The sequence below is a fragment of the Trypanosoma grayi genome (genome assembly GCF_000691245.1).
Source record: "Trypanosoma grayi strain ANR4 Tgr_407_V1, whole genome shotgun sequence".
Taxonomy (NCBI): Eukaryota; Euglenozoa; class Kinetoplastea; order Trypanosomatida; family Trypanosomatidae; genus Trypanosoma; species Trypanosoma grayi.
Window position 1 is genome coordinate 1 of NW_008826026.1, and position 15,030 is coordinate 15,030.

General features: G+C 53.8%; 10 protein-coding genes across 10 annotated transcripts; all 10 read left to right on the forward strand.

Annotated features, from left to right (window-relative positions):
* Positions 1–59: 59 nt before the first annotated feature.
* DQ04_04071000 (hypothetical protein) lies at positions 60–347 on the forward strand (the record flags this gene model as incomplete). Its single annotated transcript, XM_009313305.1, has 1 exon — positions 60–347. The coding sequence occupies one exon, from the start codon at positions 60–62 to the stop codon at positions 345–347; it is 288 nt and encodes a 95-aa protein (XP_009311580.1).
* A 227-nt stretch (positions 348–574) lies between these two features.
* Positions 575–1,030, forward strand: DQ04_04071010 (40S ribosomal protein S13; the record flags this gene model as incomplete). Its single annotated transcript, XM_009313306.1, has 1 exon — positions 575–1,030. The coding sequence occupies one exon, from the start codon at positions 575–577 to the stop codon at positions 1,028–1,030; it is 456 nt and encodes a 151-aa protein (XP_009311581.1).
* A 358-nt stretch (positions 1,031–1,388) lies between these two features.
* Positions 1,389–2,162, forward strand: DQ04_04071020 (synaptobrevin-type transport protein; the record flags this gene model as incomplete). The annotated part of the gene is made up of 1 exon (XM_009313307.1): positions 1,389–2,162. One exon carries the CDS (start codon positions 1,389–1,391, stop codon positions 2,160–2,162), a length of 774 nt encoding a protein of 257 aa, XP_009311582.1.
* Positions 2,163–2,574: 412 nt separating this feature from the next.
* Positions 2,575–2,949, forward strand: DQ04_04071030 (hypothetical protein; the record flags this gene model as incomplete). Its single annotated transcript, XM_009313308.1, has 1 exon — positions 2,575–2,949. The coding sequence occupies one exon, from the start codon at positions 2,575–2,577 to the stop codon at positions 2,947–2,949; it is 375 nt and encodes a 124-aa protein (XP_009311583.1).
* Positions 2,950–3,386: 437 nt separating this feature from the next.
* Positions 3,387–3,773, forward strand: DQ04_04071040 (RNA polymerase III C11 subunit; the record flags this gene model as incomplete). The annotated part of the gene is made up of 1 exon (XM_009313309.1): positions 3,387–3,773. One exon carries the CDS (start codon positions 3,387–3,389, stop codon positions 3,771–3,773), a length of 387 nt encoding a protein of 128 aa, XP_009311584.1.
* A 457-nt stretch (positions 3,774–4,230) lies between these two features.
* DQ04_04071050 (hypothetical protein) lies at positions 4,231–6,855 on the forward strand (the record flags this gene model as incomplete). Its single annotated transcript, XM_009313310.1, has 1 exon — positions 4,231–6,855. One exon carries the CDS (start codon positions 4,231–4,233, stop codon positions 6,853–6,855), a length of 2,625 nt encoding a protein of 874 aa, XP_009311585.1.
* Positions 6,856–7,205: 350 nt separating this feature from the next.
* On the forward strand, positions 7,206–9,227 carry DQ04_04071060 (hypothetical protein; the record flags this gene model as incomplete). Its single annotated transcript, XM_009313311.1, has 1 exon — positions 7,206–9,227. One exon carries the CDS (start codon positions 7,206–7,208, stop codon positions 9,225–9,227), a length of 2,022 nt encoding a protein of 673 aa, XP_009311586.1.
* A 920-nt stretch (positions 9,228–10,147) lies between these two features.
* DQ04_04071070 (putative nucleosome assembly protein) lies at positions 10,148–11,248 on the forward strand (the record flags this gene model as incomplete). The annotated part of the gene is made up of 1 exon (XM_009313312.1): positions 10,148–11,248. One exon carries the CDS (start codon positions 10,148–10,150, stop codon positions 11,246–11,248), a length of 1,101 nt encoding a protein of 366 aa, XP_009311587.1.
* An 827-nt stretch (positions 11,249–12,075) lies between these two features.
* On the forward strand, positions 12,076–14,127 carry DQ04_04071080 (hypothetical protein; the record flags this gene model as incomplete). Its single annotated transcript, XM_009313313.1, has 1 exon — positions 12,076–14,127. One exon carries the CDS (start codon positions 12,076–12,078, stop codon positions 14,125–14,127), a length of 2,052 nt encoding a protein of 683 aa, XP_009311588.1.
* Positions 14,128–14,634: 507 nt separating this feature from the next.
* On the forward strand, positions 14,635–15,030 carry DQ04_04071090 (hypothetical protein; the record flags this gene model as incomplete). The annotated part of the gene is made up of 1 exon (XM_009313314.1): positions 14,635–15,030. A coding segment is annotated over one exon (396 nt), but the record flags the coding sequence as incomplete, so codon positions are not given.

Genomic DNA, 15,030 nt, shown 5'->3' on the forward strand with positions numbered 1-15,030 from the left:
CATGCTGCACGGTGTACGCCCTGCCGAGCCTGCACGTGAAGTCGCTGCCGGCGAGGCGCATGTCAGGCTGCAGTATTGCGCAGTGTATCGCCCTCGGCGTCGCGCTTGTCGTGCACCGCGGGCGGAGGGGCGCGAAGGCACGACTTCTGGACGCAGAGATACTGCAGCCGCTATCGCTCCCGCGTCGAGTGGAGGTGGTCGCGTGCTGCAGCGCCCACGACGCTGGCGTTGACGCGTTGCTGTCGATGAGCCTGGCGGAGGGCGCCGGCTGGCTCCTGCAGCTGCTGTCGGGTGGTGGGTACGGGCCGCAGGTCGATGCCGCCGTGCGTTTCGCAGCTGAATCGTAATTACACCTATTGGACTGTGCTGCAACTGGGCGTGGTAGTCGAGGGCGGGAAGCGCGCACCCTGCCTTTTGCATTCTCCTCCAATCGGCTTCCTTTGCTGTTGTTCTCTCCTCCCCCCCTTCTTTGTCTATCCTAATTGTGGCAACACGCGTGCACGCGCATGTGCACAACGAAAACAAGTGTAGTCCATAGTGCCGCCGCACACTTCCAAAGGAACAAAGAAGGAAAATGGTCCGCATGCACGGTAACGGCCACGGCAAGGCCTCTTCGGCCCTGCCGTACCGCCGCACTCCCCCATCGTGGCTGAAGATCGCCAGCCGCGACGTCATCGACGCGGTGTGCAAGCTCGCCAAGAAGGGACTTGCGCCCAGCAGAATCGGCATGCAGCTGCGTGACTCCATGGGTATTGCGCAGGTGAAGAATGTGACGGGGCGCAAGATCCTGCGCATCCTGAAGCACAAGGGCATGGCCCCGGAGATCCCGGAGGACCTCTACTGCCTCATCAAGCGCGCGACGGAGATGCGGAAGCACATGGAGCGCCACACGAAGGACAGGGACACGAAGTTCCGCCTCATTCTTGTCGAGTCCCGCATCCACCGTCTCGCTCGCTACTACAAGCGCGTGAAGCAGCTGCCGCCCACCTGGAAGTATGAGTCCAGCACGGCCTCGGCGATGGTGGCGTAAGTAACCTTTGCAATGTTGCTGCATTTCCAACTCCGTATTTCTCGTTTTCTTTCCTCTTTTATCACTTGTTCTAAAAAAGAAAAAAAAATCGGGGATGAATGGGCCCCGCAAAGGAAAATCTTGTTGAAATATATTCCCTTTTCACGTACCTCCTGCATGCAGGGAATTTCATTCTTTTTGTCTTTTCCTTTTCTTCCTTCGTCCCATGTGATCCGTCTGCGTCGATGGTGAGAGTGGGAGCAAGAAAAGAAACGGAAAAAAAATTAGTTAAGGTTCACGTATTCAAGGGGCAACTCTTAGCGCTGCAAGCTGCTGCTGCCGCTAGTGCTCTATTTTTTCACCGACGTTTGGTTAGCTGATGGCGACCAATGGATGTTTTATTGCGGTTCTCATTGCCCGCACACACGATCATGTCCCCCTTTGTAGCTATACCGATGATAATTACGCCAATTCCAATCAAATTCGGCAGCAGGAGCAACGCATTCTCGAACGAATGGAGTCCCCTGCAGCCACGTCAGAACGGAAAGATGCCAAAGGGAGCTATTACCAGAGCTTTGATCATCGTGACTGCATATATTTTGCCTTCCAGGATGCTGCCACGGACCTCACAATAATAACAGTCATCAACAAGCTGCTTCTTCGTAACTCGGGTGATATTGCGACCACGAACCGTCTCGCTTGCGGTCTGTTGGATCTCGTCTTCGCGGAGTTTACACAGAGTTATTCGGTAACCGAGGTTGCGGCTAATAATGTACGACCGTTTCAGTTCATCAAGTTCGATACGACGCTTCAGAGACTGATCCAACGTATGCAGCAGGAGCGGCAAGGTGAGAATGCGCTGATGGGTGTGCCCGGTACACCGCAGCGTCGCCAAGTGAATCCCCATTACGATGCACTTCGTCAGGAGCTTACCGATGTGCACTTTGTGATGCGAAAAAACCTCGAGGACCTCATGACTCGTGGGGAGAAACTGGAGACAATGAATCATTTCAGTGCCCAGCTTGTAGATCAGAGCTCGCGCTTCTACAAGAAGACGGTTCATATGAATCGGATGCGTTTGCTGCGATTGTACGGACCTCCGGCTGTAGTGGGCATCATCCTCGTCGTCTTTTTCTACTTTTACTTCTTTTGAGCGCTCGGTGGCTGCCGGTGGCGCCGGTCGGAGAGGGAATGTGAAGGTGTGGGGAGAGGGAGCAGCACGTGCAATAGGTACGGTGAGAAGAAGGGAGGAATGATGTGCTTGTGGCGCAACGGTGTGGGAGTGGGATTCTGTGCCAGACTGAAGCAAGTTATACACAGTGCTCCCTAGTGGGCGCGTGGAAATGACATGGGATCCTTAAGAAGCCGAACACACAGAAACATGTATTATATATATATATATAATTATGTGGTTGAGACGTGAGAATATTTATGGATTCTTCCTCTTATTTCCTTTGTTGCTTCTATTAATTGTTTGTGCCCTAGGAAGTGGGTAAAAAAACAAAAGTGACAACGCGAGAAACAACAACAACCGAAAAGAAAATAAGAAGCGACATTTTGGGATCATGGCGACAAAGGAGATTGAGCTCCTGCAGGCAAAGCCCCGGGAACAATTGCTGCACCCCTGCGACGTCATACAACGCAGCACCTTCGGCAAGGAAAACGCTGAGCGCCTCCACCGCATTCGCACAACGCTAGGCTGGGGCGCCGCTGCGGAGACGGCGTTGACAGAGACGACACTGCTCTCAAGCCGTCGCCTCGGTGCGCTTCCCAACAGCTTCGCACTGTACCACCACTACCGAGGGACTGTGGCGGAGTTGACGCCGATGGATATCTACGGCCAGTCAGAGGACAACCCGACTGTGCAACCGTCATCGCGCGCGCTTGTGGAGAAGGCAGTCTATGGACATGAGCTGACGATGAAGAACTTGGGGATGTAGGTGTGGCATTATTTGCATTTCTTTCTCAGTCCGTGTGCGTGCGTGTGTGGTCATATCTTCCTGTCTCCCACGTGTCTTCTCACTGGCTGTTGGCGTGCATTTATATCTATTTATCACTATGTGCACGTTGAAGTTCTCCCCTTGGAGATATATGCCAGAGTGCGTTTTTAGTGAAAGAGAATGTGCATGAGGAACAACGCCACTGTGTCTTCCCTGTTTGGCGTCATTGCTCCCTTTCTGTTGGTTTTCTTTCTGGATTGTTGTTATTGTTGCTAGGGAAGGCAAGACCCACGCCCTCAACACAAGGAGTGGAGGGCCAAAAGAGAAAAAAAAGGGAAGGGGCAGGTACCTGTGTGTATGTGTTATGTTCTTCTGTCCCTTCTGCGGTACGCTACTTNAAAAAAAAGGGAAGGGGCAGGTACCTGTGTGTATGTGTTATGTTCTTCTGTCCCTTCTGCGGTACGCTACTTCTGAATGAGCCACATTACCCCACCAATCGCTTTACGTGCTCCAGCTGCACGTATGTGGCCCCCATCCTCTCATCGCAGCCGCTCACGGTGAACCACTCCCTGTTGAAGTACAACAAGGTGGTGGAGGATGACAGCGGCGCTGCCGGGGCTGGTGCCAAACAGGAGTGCGTCAAGAAGGAGGAGGTGGCGGAGGAAGATGTGGTTGGTGGGCAGGTGATCACAGTGCGTTGCCAGAATGAGGCATGTGATGGAAACCGGGCGCAATATATGCAGATTCAAATGCGTTCCGCGGACGAGCCGGCGACAACGTTCTTCAAGTGCTTGAAGTGTGGCCTTCAGTGGAGGCAAGACTGATTCTTCTCGCGTTGCGCTGTTTGTGCTCATGCTGACGTTTTTCACATTGTACCCGTGAGGTGCCTGTTGTGGCTGTGCACGAGCGCTGAATTAAAAGCGAAACGAAATGGCGCGTGAAAAGGCCGTGTAAAAAGAGTTGAATAAAATCTATTGAAGTCATTTCATGGTATCTGAAAAAAATTGTGTTGTTGCCCTCTCTTTTTTTTTTTTTCTTCTTGGACTCTTCATACACCGGGCCCATTAAAAGAGCGGGGTCGTGTGGTGGAAGGAGAGAAACGGCACATCCCGAACACACAAAGACACACCGGCCCAAAAGTACATTGTGAGATATACACACAACGTGCATCTATACATATATATTTATATGTATGTATAGATGTGTGTGTTTGTGTCTGTGGGATACATATTGCCTTGTAGTTGATTAGACTCCAGCTTTATTTTTATTCTGTTGCAGTCTATGCGTGCAGTGAAGTATTTGGTGAAGCTGTACGAAGTGTCCCCGGAAGATGGTCAAATATCAGCCTTCGATACTTACGCAAGCACCATCTTCACCGGCACCGACAGGGGCATCCTGCTCAGGTTCACTGTCGAGGGCGCGGGCCTCCCTGACGCGGCCCCTCCGACGGTGAAGGAATCATGCGGCATCGGCAACAACGATAATAGCAGCGCCAACACTCGTGCGCCTAGCCAATCAGCGCACAATGACCCACTGGCGCCTGCGCCGGAAGGATCGGAGAGGATTTACACCACTCTCATGCGGCGCGCCGTGCTCTCGGCGACGCAGCGTAGGATCGAGCGCCTCCAGCATAGTCGTACGCAGAATCTTCTTTTTGTTCTCTGTGAGCATCGCCTCGTGGTGTTAAACTCCGTCACATTCTCTCACATACAAACTATCGCGGAGCATATTGGGACCTTCTTTGTCTCTGATTCGCAGCAAAATAGTCCTCAGCGTGCAGGTCTTCATGTTATTTGCGCATCGGAATTGAATGGCCGGGGGCTCAGTGTCTTTGAGTTCGACGCTTCGCAGGGTAAACACGCGCGTGCCATTCTTGCACAGGAACTCGTGCTTCCTGAGCTAGTCCAAGTGCTTGTGACATATGGCAGCATCGCCTGCATTGGCATGCGCCGGGAATACAGTCTTCTTTCGCTGTCGGATGGTAATTCGTGTGGTGTGCTTGCTCTCGGTGGTGGAAGACAGCCGCTGCTTGCTGCTGGTGATGGCGAAGTGTTCATGCGGTATAATCAGTCCATTTTCTCCGTCTCGATGCGCTCCATTCCGTCTGGACGCATTCTTGGCCGCACGATTAAACTCGAGGATGAGGTCTTGTCCTTCGTGGTTCGTCACCCTTTTCTCTTCGCATTCACAGAACAATATTGCGATGTCTATTCCTTGTGTGACGATGATGTATCGGAGCGGCTGCCACTACCAGGTTGCCTTTTCAGTTCGCAGCTGGGCCGTGGTGACTTTCTCTACGCCGCAAGTAAAACGAAAATATGGATGGCGAGCCTGCACTCGCTGCGTCACCAGTTGGCGGACCTTGTGGAGCGGTTCAAGGTGGAGGAGGCTTTCCATCTGCTTGGCAGTCAGCGGGCAAAAACTGCAGTCGATTTACAAGCAATTGAACTGGAGCTACATATAATGGCTGGGTTCGCATACCTGCACCACTGCCGTCCGAAGGAGGCGATGTTGCACTTTAATGATCACATCGATCCGAGAGACTTGTTGCTGCTTCTGCAANAGTGTATTCCACCGAACCCCGATGAATACAGCCCAGAACTGCAGGCGTTGCTGGAGGTTGATGGATTTAGGAAGCCTGGTGACGGCGCTCCGGTAACTTCAGCCATAACAACAACAACAACAACAGAAGCAATAGCGACCACAAAGGTGCATGGCAAGAATGAGACTGAAAAAGTATGTGCTGCTGAGGAGAAAGAGGAGGGTGGTGATAGTGACAAGAAGAATGGTTTCTGGGCCGAGTGGGAGGGATGCTGTCCGTACAACACCTATGTTGGGGAACTGCACAACGCTTGGCTTGAGACGTACGAGACGTTTCCTATTGTTCCGATGAACAGTGACCCGCAGCATCATTTGGTGTATCGTCAGGTGCCGGAGTGGGGCGCCACCACCGCAGCCACCTTCCTGGAGTGCTCATGGGAGCTTTTTAAAGACGAACTCATACTGTTCTTTCGCTCTCGCCTGAAACAGGCTAGTGATATCTACGCGCGGGCGATGGAGTACGCCCTGCTGGTTCTTGCGCTTGAGGCGCAGGATCACCGGGCGGCGTACCGTGTCGTGGCGTACGGATCATCACTCCGCGTGGAAGATAGCTACGACTTGCTTTCATCGTTGCGGGAGTATCGCCTACTCGCGTGCTTACTGTATCGTTGTGGTTATACACGGGCGGCAAGCCATGTGCTCACATCACGCGTCTACGTGTCGAGTCTGCTGCCGCCATCGGTGTTGAATGCGCGCTTCACGAGTGAGTGTGCTACGGCGTACAAAATTGTGCCAAAGTCAATGCGTGCTCAGCTAGACCGGCTTCTAAGCCGTACTTCCGATCTGCCATGTACAACAGGGATGCAGTTGAGGGCGAAAGATGAAGCGGGCCACCCGGGCCAAACAATGGCAGCGACGGAAGCATCGAAGGCACTGCTGCCGCTACCACTGTCACTCTCTGAGGTAATGTACTTGGTGAGCACACTTAACTTGGCAGCACTTCAAGAATTACTGTGCGAAAATCCAGAGGCTTCACAAGCAGTCGACGAGGAGGGATGCACCTTGCTGCATGTTCTTTTCAGCTTGCTTGTATTGCATGAGGATGCAAAGGAGGATCTGGCATCAGAGAGCAGAGGTGCCCTTTTGAACCTCGTACTGTCATGTGCTTTATTGCTCCTGGATCATGGTGTCTGCACAGCAATAGTAGACAGACATGGTCTAAGCTGTTTGGATGTGGCTGCGGTTGCTGCGGGTGGTGCTTTTTTTGACATCATAATGGCAGCACTACTTGCTGAAAGTGATGTGATGGGCGTTACTCTTGCGGTGGAGAAGGAAGTGGGTGAGGTGACACCTCGTGGCGCGTAACGGATGGAAAACCTTGTGTTTTTTCGCATATGTATATATGCATATATATGGGGCTTGACTTATGCGCCAAGAAGGGGCTGTTGACTGCTGATGAGCCGCAACTCTCTCATTCACTTCTACCACCTGAGTTGTTCTTCACCACCTTCTTCCCTCGTATGACAGATACGATGCTTCTAGGATGTGGTGGTGTTGTCTGTATATATTTTTTCGTCAGCTGACGTGTGGGGCTGCTTTCTTTGTTTTTTTTTTCCCCTTGACTCCCTCATGATATCTCTTCTTGCTCATGGAAATACGTTCCCACACACGCACGTATTAGAGAAGAGAGAAGGACAGTGGGATAGCGTACATTTATGCCATCCCTCACCCGAGGTCAGCGACGCCTGCTGCAGTATGCCACGCGCGACAGCGACACTTCGCATTTGAAGAGAAAATGTGCCGAGGAGGTCGCACCCGTGTTGCGGCAGCGGAAACAAAAGCGACGCTGTAGTTCTGCAAGCACAACAGAGACAGCGGAAACGTCAAAGTCGTCTCTTCCACTTTGCAGCGAGGTACTCAAGTTTGTGCAGCAGCACTGCCCGCAGGCCCCCCGCAAACTCAGTCAAAGTCAACTTCGTTTAGTTGACAGCCTCAGTAACCCTGGAAACGAGTCCACTGGCAAGGAGGTAAATGACGCGTTCTCAGTTAAGCGAATGGAGGTCACAGAGCGCGTGAACGGCTTCGATGTGGTGGCGTTTGCGGCTCTGCAGCGGCGCGCACTGTTGCCTCTCGAAACGTCTCATGGTGCCTCTCTTCTGGTCCTTGTCGAGGATGACGCTGACGCCAAAGCTCTGGCTGATCATGTTTCAGACCGATACAACATCAAGCATACGCTGGTAATGGACGGCTCTCGCTTTCCCACATATCCGACGCTGCCCGACGACGCGGAGACGGACACAGTGCTGATGGGGCACACCGTGTTGGTGATCGGCTCGCTCCAGTCATTCCTTGCTGTTGATGCGCGGAGTGCAGTGTGGAAGTTTATTGGTGCCTATGTTGTGCTGTTAAAGTCGTCGTCCGGTACTACCGCGGCGTCGAAGAGAATGACGGAGGAGGCGAGGCAGGAGTTGTTGCTGAAGTTGTGCCGGCAGCGCTGGCGCTGTGTGGGCCATGTCCATCTGGCCGCCGTGATGGCGCCGTCCCGGCAAGCCCTGTTCGCCCCCTTAGCGGACGCACTTACGACCTCTATGCCTGCTACAGGCGTAGAGAAGAACACTATCACTGCTGGGAGTAGCGGCATCAGTAAAAATCAGGAGACTGTGGTCACTGCTGTCCGCCGTCCTGTAACGGCTCACTACGCTGTAGTGGAGGGCAGCCACCGCTTTCAGACACTCTACGCGCTGCTGATGAGCCTTCGCGCAGAAGAGGGCGTGGTTGTCCACTTCGCCACCAAGGAGGCCTGCCAGTTCATGTATGATGCCATTTATGCACTGGGGGAGCTTCCATCGTCACTGCTGCTGCTTACCGACTATGAGGGGGCAAGCTCATACGCCTCTGTGCAGGATAACGATGCGGATCGTCAACGTGTGTGCACCCAGTTTGACAAGGTTGTCGTGGAGGCCTCACAGCAGAACTCATCGGGTGAAAAGCGAAAGGACCGTGTTGTATTGTTCTCTGCTTTTGGACTTGTACCTCAGAGGGGTACCATCTTCGTTCAGTACGACATTATGGTTGACATTGTGAACTTTGCGCAGTTCGTCAGCGACGTTCTTACGCCGGCGGCCTACAATGAAGTGGCCATGGATCCTTCTATCCGACGCCGCTCCCGCACACCACCACCACTTGGGGATCGGAAAGAATCTAGAAGCGGTGCTGCTAGTAAGGCCGGTGCGCCGCCTCCTGCAAAGACCATGTACCAGCATATTCTCGTGCTTCTGCGACGGAACGAGCTGCAGGGTGCCCTGCGACATCTTCAAGGCCCCGCGAAGCGGCTGCAGATAACTTTTGAGCAGATGCCGCAGCTGCCGTCGGCTACACGTTTTCTCCTATCGGTGCAGAAGATGCGGTCGTTGCACAAGAAGCAGTTCGCGGTACAGAACGCCGCCTACGCCGCTTACCGTGCAACGATGCTATTGTACTCCCTCATCGGCCCTGCAGCAGTTTACAATGAGCGGCGTGTCGACCTTGCGAAGGTGGCGGAGGAGTTTGGCTACGCGGAGATTCCGCTTTTGGACCTCCGCACACGCGATACCGCATTCCGGCCGAAGGAAGACATCTTCCGTGCAGCGCGAGAGCAGGCACTGCTGGAGCGGCGACAGATGCGGGCGTATGTGCGCGAGCACATCATCGGCGTGGCCCCCGAGGCACACGTCGCGGACGATGAGGCGGAAGAGTAGAGAGGCGCGAATAGCAACAACGGTGACAGCTGAAGGACGAGGAGAGGAGGAAAGCCCCACAGAGTACTGGGATTGTTTGTGCGAAGTGTAAAAGAACAACGTGAAGAAAGAGTAAATTGTGTTAATGGAGAGAGAGAGAGAGAAGACCGTTTAAGTGCGCAGTCGACACGTGGACTTCGTGTCGCTCAACGTTTTGGTCCTCCTCCTGGAAAGAGGAGGAGTAAAGCGGGGGAGAAGCAAACAAGGAAAGCGCAGCATAAAATGACGAGTATGAGAAGTTGTGTTGCTCTTTCTACGGGGTCACACTGCATTGCGTGGCTCGTCCTGTTCCGTTACCCTTTTTTTTCTCCCTTTCTCTCTTCTTGCGCCCAAAACAAAAGAGACGGTCTGTGAAGGTGCGAAGAGATATAAAAGAACTACTGATGTGCGTTCCACGTTGTTTCTGCTTGGCCGCGCGAAGGACTGCTGCTCTGCACCGCGCCTCATTGAGTGCTTGACCTGAGCTGGTGCCTGGCATGTCGTTTTTCTTTTTTTCTTTTTGCTTTCTTGCCGCCCACGTCTTGTCGTGCATTGTACACGTCCCTCTGGCGGCTGCTGTCCCCTTTCTGCGCGGCGGGTATGGCTGGGACACGGCGGCGTCGTCGCACCCTTCTCCCCATGTGGTGCGTATTACTACTACTACTACTACTTCTGCTGCTGCTTCTATTACAATCACAAGTAGTGCCACTGCTGGTGGTGCCGCGTGGAGAGTGCCAGTGTGTTTCTGTGTGATTGTGTGTAGTTTTTGCTTCTCCTTCTCTCTCCATGTATATATGTGTGCATGTCTCGTTGTTGCTGGTGCGGTCTTTCTCCATGCCATTCTTTTCTTAATTGCTGTATTGCGCTGTGCTGAAGGGAAGGAAGAAGGAAACGAGGTGAAGATGCAATCGAAGCGTAGAGCGGCGCATGAACATGAGCACGAGGAGGAAATGCTGCATGAACACGGCATGTCTTCGCCCTTCGAGAAGTTCCTGAACCCTAACTACTCCGCCGAGTTCATGGCGAAGCTTCCGGAGCGCATCAGGCAGCGGGCGCAGGTGCTGATGCACTACCACGAAGAGTATGAGAAGTTGCGCAAGAGCTTCGAGGACAAGGAGACTGACCTTCGGCGCAAGTACGACGAGATGTACGCGCCCCTCTACGATCGCCGAAAGGAGATAGTCACCGGCACCTGTATGCCCACGGAGGAAGAGGTGGCAAAGGGCTTCCCCAGTGAGCACGAGGGAGTCGTTGACATCAGCGCTGCGGCGGAGAAGGCGGGTGACAATAACGATGAAAAGACAGAAGCAGCCGGGCTCCCGGGCTTCTGGCTGCGAGCGCTGCAGCACCACGTCCTCTCTGCCTCGCTGATCGAGGAGCACGACGAGCCTGTCCTTGAACACTTGACAGATGTGCGCTCCGGCGTGGTGGAGGGCGGCTACGGCAGCTTTGCTGTTGTCTTTGTGTTTTCCCCTAACGAATACTTCGAGGAGGAATCTCTCATGCTAGGGGTGGTGCAGAAGGACGATGGGGTGAACATCATCCGCTCACCGCTCACGTGGAAGCCGGGGAAGGACGTCACGGTAGAGACGATCACGAAGAAGGTCGGCGGCAAACGCGGCAAGGCGGCGAAGACAACATCTGTCACGGTGTCGCGGCCGTCTTTCTTCAGCATGTTCAAAGAGAGCGCGAAGGCTGCCGAGAACGAGAACGCAGATGAAGACGACGACGACGACGACGATGATGATGATAACGATGAGCAAATCGAGCAGCTGCTGCATGTCCTGCACACCAGCGTTATTCCTTGCGCCGTCCACTTCTACACAGGTGAGGCTCCTGACGGAAGCAGCGATATTGACACGGATGAGTACGATGAGGATGAAGAGGATGAAGATGAAGAAGAGGAGGAGGAGCCCGCGCACAAGGGGCGCAAGCGACATGGGGGTGACCGTGGCGGGAATGCGCAACGGCCCCCACAGACCCAGGACTGCAAGCAGCAGTGATGGGAATGTGCAATGCATTTCCCTCTTGGCACGGCCTTTTCATAAAAATTCATCATCGGCTTAAGAGAAATTGGACGATCAATCGCGGTACCTACACGCGCACATGCGTGCCAGATTATTATTATTATTATTTTTTGTCTGCGCGCTTGTGTGTATGTGTGGGTTCGCGGAGTTAAGCGCCACGATGGGTGCGACCGATAAAGGAGTGAAACCAGAGCAGGAACGTCGTAAAAGCAAAAAAAAAATGAAAGGAGAAAAAAAAAAGAAAGAAACTTAAGGCAGAACGCAGTGAGATGAGGCAGAAGAGGGGAAAAAAGTTTAATTATGCGTAAGTGCAGCCCCCTCTTACAGGCGACATGAAAGGCTCGTTTTGGAGTGCGTGGTTCATGTTGGGTGGAGGAGTGACCACATGAGGAACAGGGTGTAAGTAAATAGGAAACACATGGAAGATGCTCTGATAAGAGAATAGATAGAAAGACAGATATCCATTTGTGGTGTGGAGTAAAGTGGATGAAGAGTTATTTCCTTTTTCTCTATTCTGTTTCATGTTTCTACACTCTGGGTTGGTTGTCCCTCTTCGCTCTCCACCCCACAGTTCACGAGGCCGGAGTAAGCGTCTGTGCATGGAGGGTGTGGTGCTGTATTCGCACTTGCTCTGCTTTCTCTTGCGGCCGTCGTCATTCCCTCTGTTGATGTCTGCTTTAGCGGTACCATGGTACACTGGTCTGCTCTTGTCTGCTTGTTTTGTCTGTTTCCCCATAAGCGGGGAGGTGTAGGGGCTCCAGGGAGTTCCCCGATATTCTTAATATTTGGTTTGCTAGGCCACTATGAAGAGCGTCGACGAGGCCGGGACGCTGCAGGCGCAACTTGCGCGCCTACCAGTGACGGAGCATGCCATTCTCCTCAACCGCTTTAAGTTCCTCAGCCTTGTGCAGCGTGTCGCGGCAGCGGACGTGGCAGAGATGATCCATACTGTAGGTCTCGACGCATTGTCGTACAAGGGCGCTCTTCAGAATATGCCCCCACCACCATGCATGGGTGCAGTAGAAGAACCAACAGCAGATCGACCGTATACTCGAAGTGCCATGCGCCGAGGCTCTCTGCAGGAAAGAGGCGGTTACCGACAAGCAGTAGCAGTATCTGCAGCAACTAATGGATTGTCGCCAGAAACCACCCAACGGCAGCGTTTTACAAGTCGCGAGAAGGAACAAGAGTTCATAGATCGCATGACACAACCACAGCGGCGCCGGGATCCACTGGACGCCCAAATTCGAAAACACCCGCGCGGCCGCTACGGCGAGGGCACTTCTCCCCTTCGCGAGGTGCCGTCACTGCCGATACGCCGCACTGCAAACGGCACCGTTGGCAAGTGGAATGAACAAGCGGAGGCTGACGGCGGCGATGCTGCTTTTGTGGACGTAAGTCACGAAAGCGACGCAGTCGTGGTGGACTCGAGCGGCGACTGGCAGCACTACGAGGTGGGACGGGGAAAGCCTCACTCTGGCGGCCGACATCGCCCACAGATGGCGCCACCGCGCCCAGTGGAGCGAAGCGCAAAGGAAGAAGCAGTGGCAGTTCACAACACGGAGCGGCGGATCGCCGCCCCCGCCGCGTCACCCGAGACTGTGACCAAAATGGGGCGGGTGCACGTGCCGACCGCTGTCAGCAAGAGCGATGAGACCGCAAACCACTATGAAAATACGCCCCCTCTCTCGCTTCACCCTGATACGTTAAAAAATCCGTCGCTGGAGGTTTCGACGCCGCGCACTTTGCAGGGCTCTACTACACGGAGTCGTGGGCCTTTTGCACCGAAAGCGAAACCGAAAGCCGCAGCGGAGGTGCCACGGGTTCCGATGGAGGTGATACGCCACGCGTCAGCGCTGCTGGCGAAGAAAAATACCGCCGCACTACCACTGTCACCCCGACCGCTCCAAGAGCCGCTGCCTGCTACTCCAGCGGCACAAGAGAGCACGTCGTGGGACTCACAGGTGGCGCCCTACGGCTACTCAGCTTCGCAGTTTCAGTCAGTGATACCGCCGGCGCTGCGTGGTGGTAAAAAAGAAGAACATGAAGTACAACAGGGACATACACAACCAGTCGCGGCGTTGTCGAGTTTGCCAGATGACGCACTTGCGGAACTGGCGTCCTGTGTGGAGCGAATGCTGCAGGATCATCGCTCCATATTGGATGGTATCGTGAAGGAAGAGGCGACACCGTCGCCAGATGTGCCGAAGATAGCACGGCCAATAGAGAAACCAGGGCGCGGCAGCAATGCCGATAACAGTGTTGATAGTTCTGGTGGCAAGACACTAAGGGCAGGGCGTGCGCCACTGCGCGGTGCTGATAACATGAGCTCGGCCCATGTTCTCCAGGCCGCCCACGATATGCTGGAGGACTTCAGTGACGAGGAGGATGAGCTCCTGTTGGTGAGCCGTCTCCAGCGACAGGTTGGCGTGATGGGTCGTGAGTTGGAGGTCATTGAGGAGCGGGAGAAACACTACCACCATACCTTTGGTGAAGAGGGTGAGGAAGACGAGGATGAGGAAAGTGAGGGAGCACACCGTGTGGTGGTATCACCTAAGCACCCCGGCCGACGCGTGGTTTTTGCCGATCCGAGGAAAGCACCGCAGAAAAGCCGGCGGCGCCGTGGTGAGATGCCGCGTGCCATTTTTGAGCGTCTGCGTTCTTTCCAGAAGGAGAACCGCGAGTATGTTCGATACACCGAGAGGGAGTGGAACACCTCCAATGTGACGGAGCAGGTGTTTGCGCACCGTCTCACGGACAGTCTCGTTGAGGACACCTTCAATGAGGTGATTGAGGAGGTGGCGGATATCCTCGACACGTACGTGGAGGGGCTGGCATCGCACGAGCTGCATTGAGCCCACTCCTGGCATCGATAGACTCTTTGTTTTATCAGAGGAGTGCGGGAAGACAAAGTCCAAAAAAAGAAAAAGATGCCGTCCAGTTTGCACAGCACTAAGGAGTAGCCAAGTGGATGCTATTTGTGGGGCCATTTTCCTATTTCTCAATTTCCTTCACGATGTTCGTGTGCTACTGTCGATTTATTATTATTATTATTATTATTATTATTTGCGTTGCTACAGCATCTCCATCTCCGATACTCTTTTCGCTCCGATATTTTGTTTGTGCATTTCCTTCTTTAACCCTCCCCTCCCCCCCAAAAAAAAAGTATATAGAGGTCAGCCCAGTCGGAGTAAGACAGTGAAGGCCATCTACGAGTCTGTACTTGGCCGAGAAAACAGATTACACGAGTACAGGTGGGCCTGGAGTAGACCTCCCACGTTCTCTCTTGTTTGCTCTTTCCTGCCGTTACTTCATAGTGCGGCAACTAANTAGACGTGCTCAACCTGCAGAAAGTGGGTGAAATGATGTCCTCTCGGGCGATGGCGCAGTTGCAACGGGAAAGGGATTTCATGCGCACCGCAGACATAGTGAACAAGTTTATTATATCGACTGCGCAGTTTTTGAACCGATTTGCAGCTCAGTGTGACAATAAACTACTCGAGACAAGCCGGTCACTTCAGCGCCTTGAGGCCCTCACGGTGCTGCTGGAGAGCAAGCTCAATAGCATTGATGAGGAGTATGGAGAGGAAAGAGACGCTATGACCGCTGCTCCTCCCCCCACCGCGGCTCTTGTTAGCGGCAGTTTGGCACCCCCCGCATTTGCTGATCGTAACGCCCCGCCACCGATGCCTGGCCTCGTGGCGGTGCAGAGCATCAATCGGCCGCCGCCTCCGCCGCCGCAACGCCACGGGCCACCG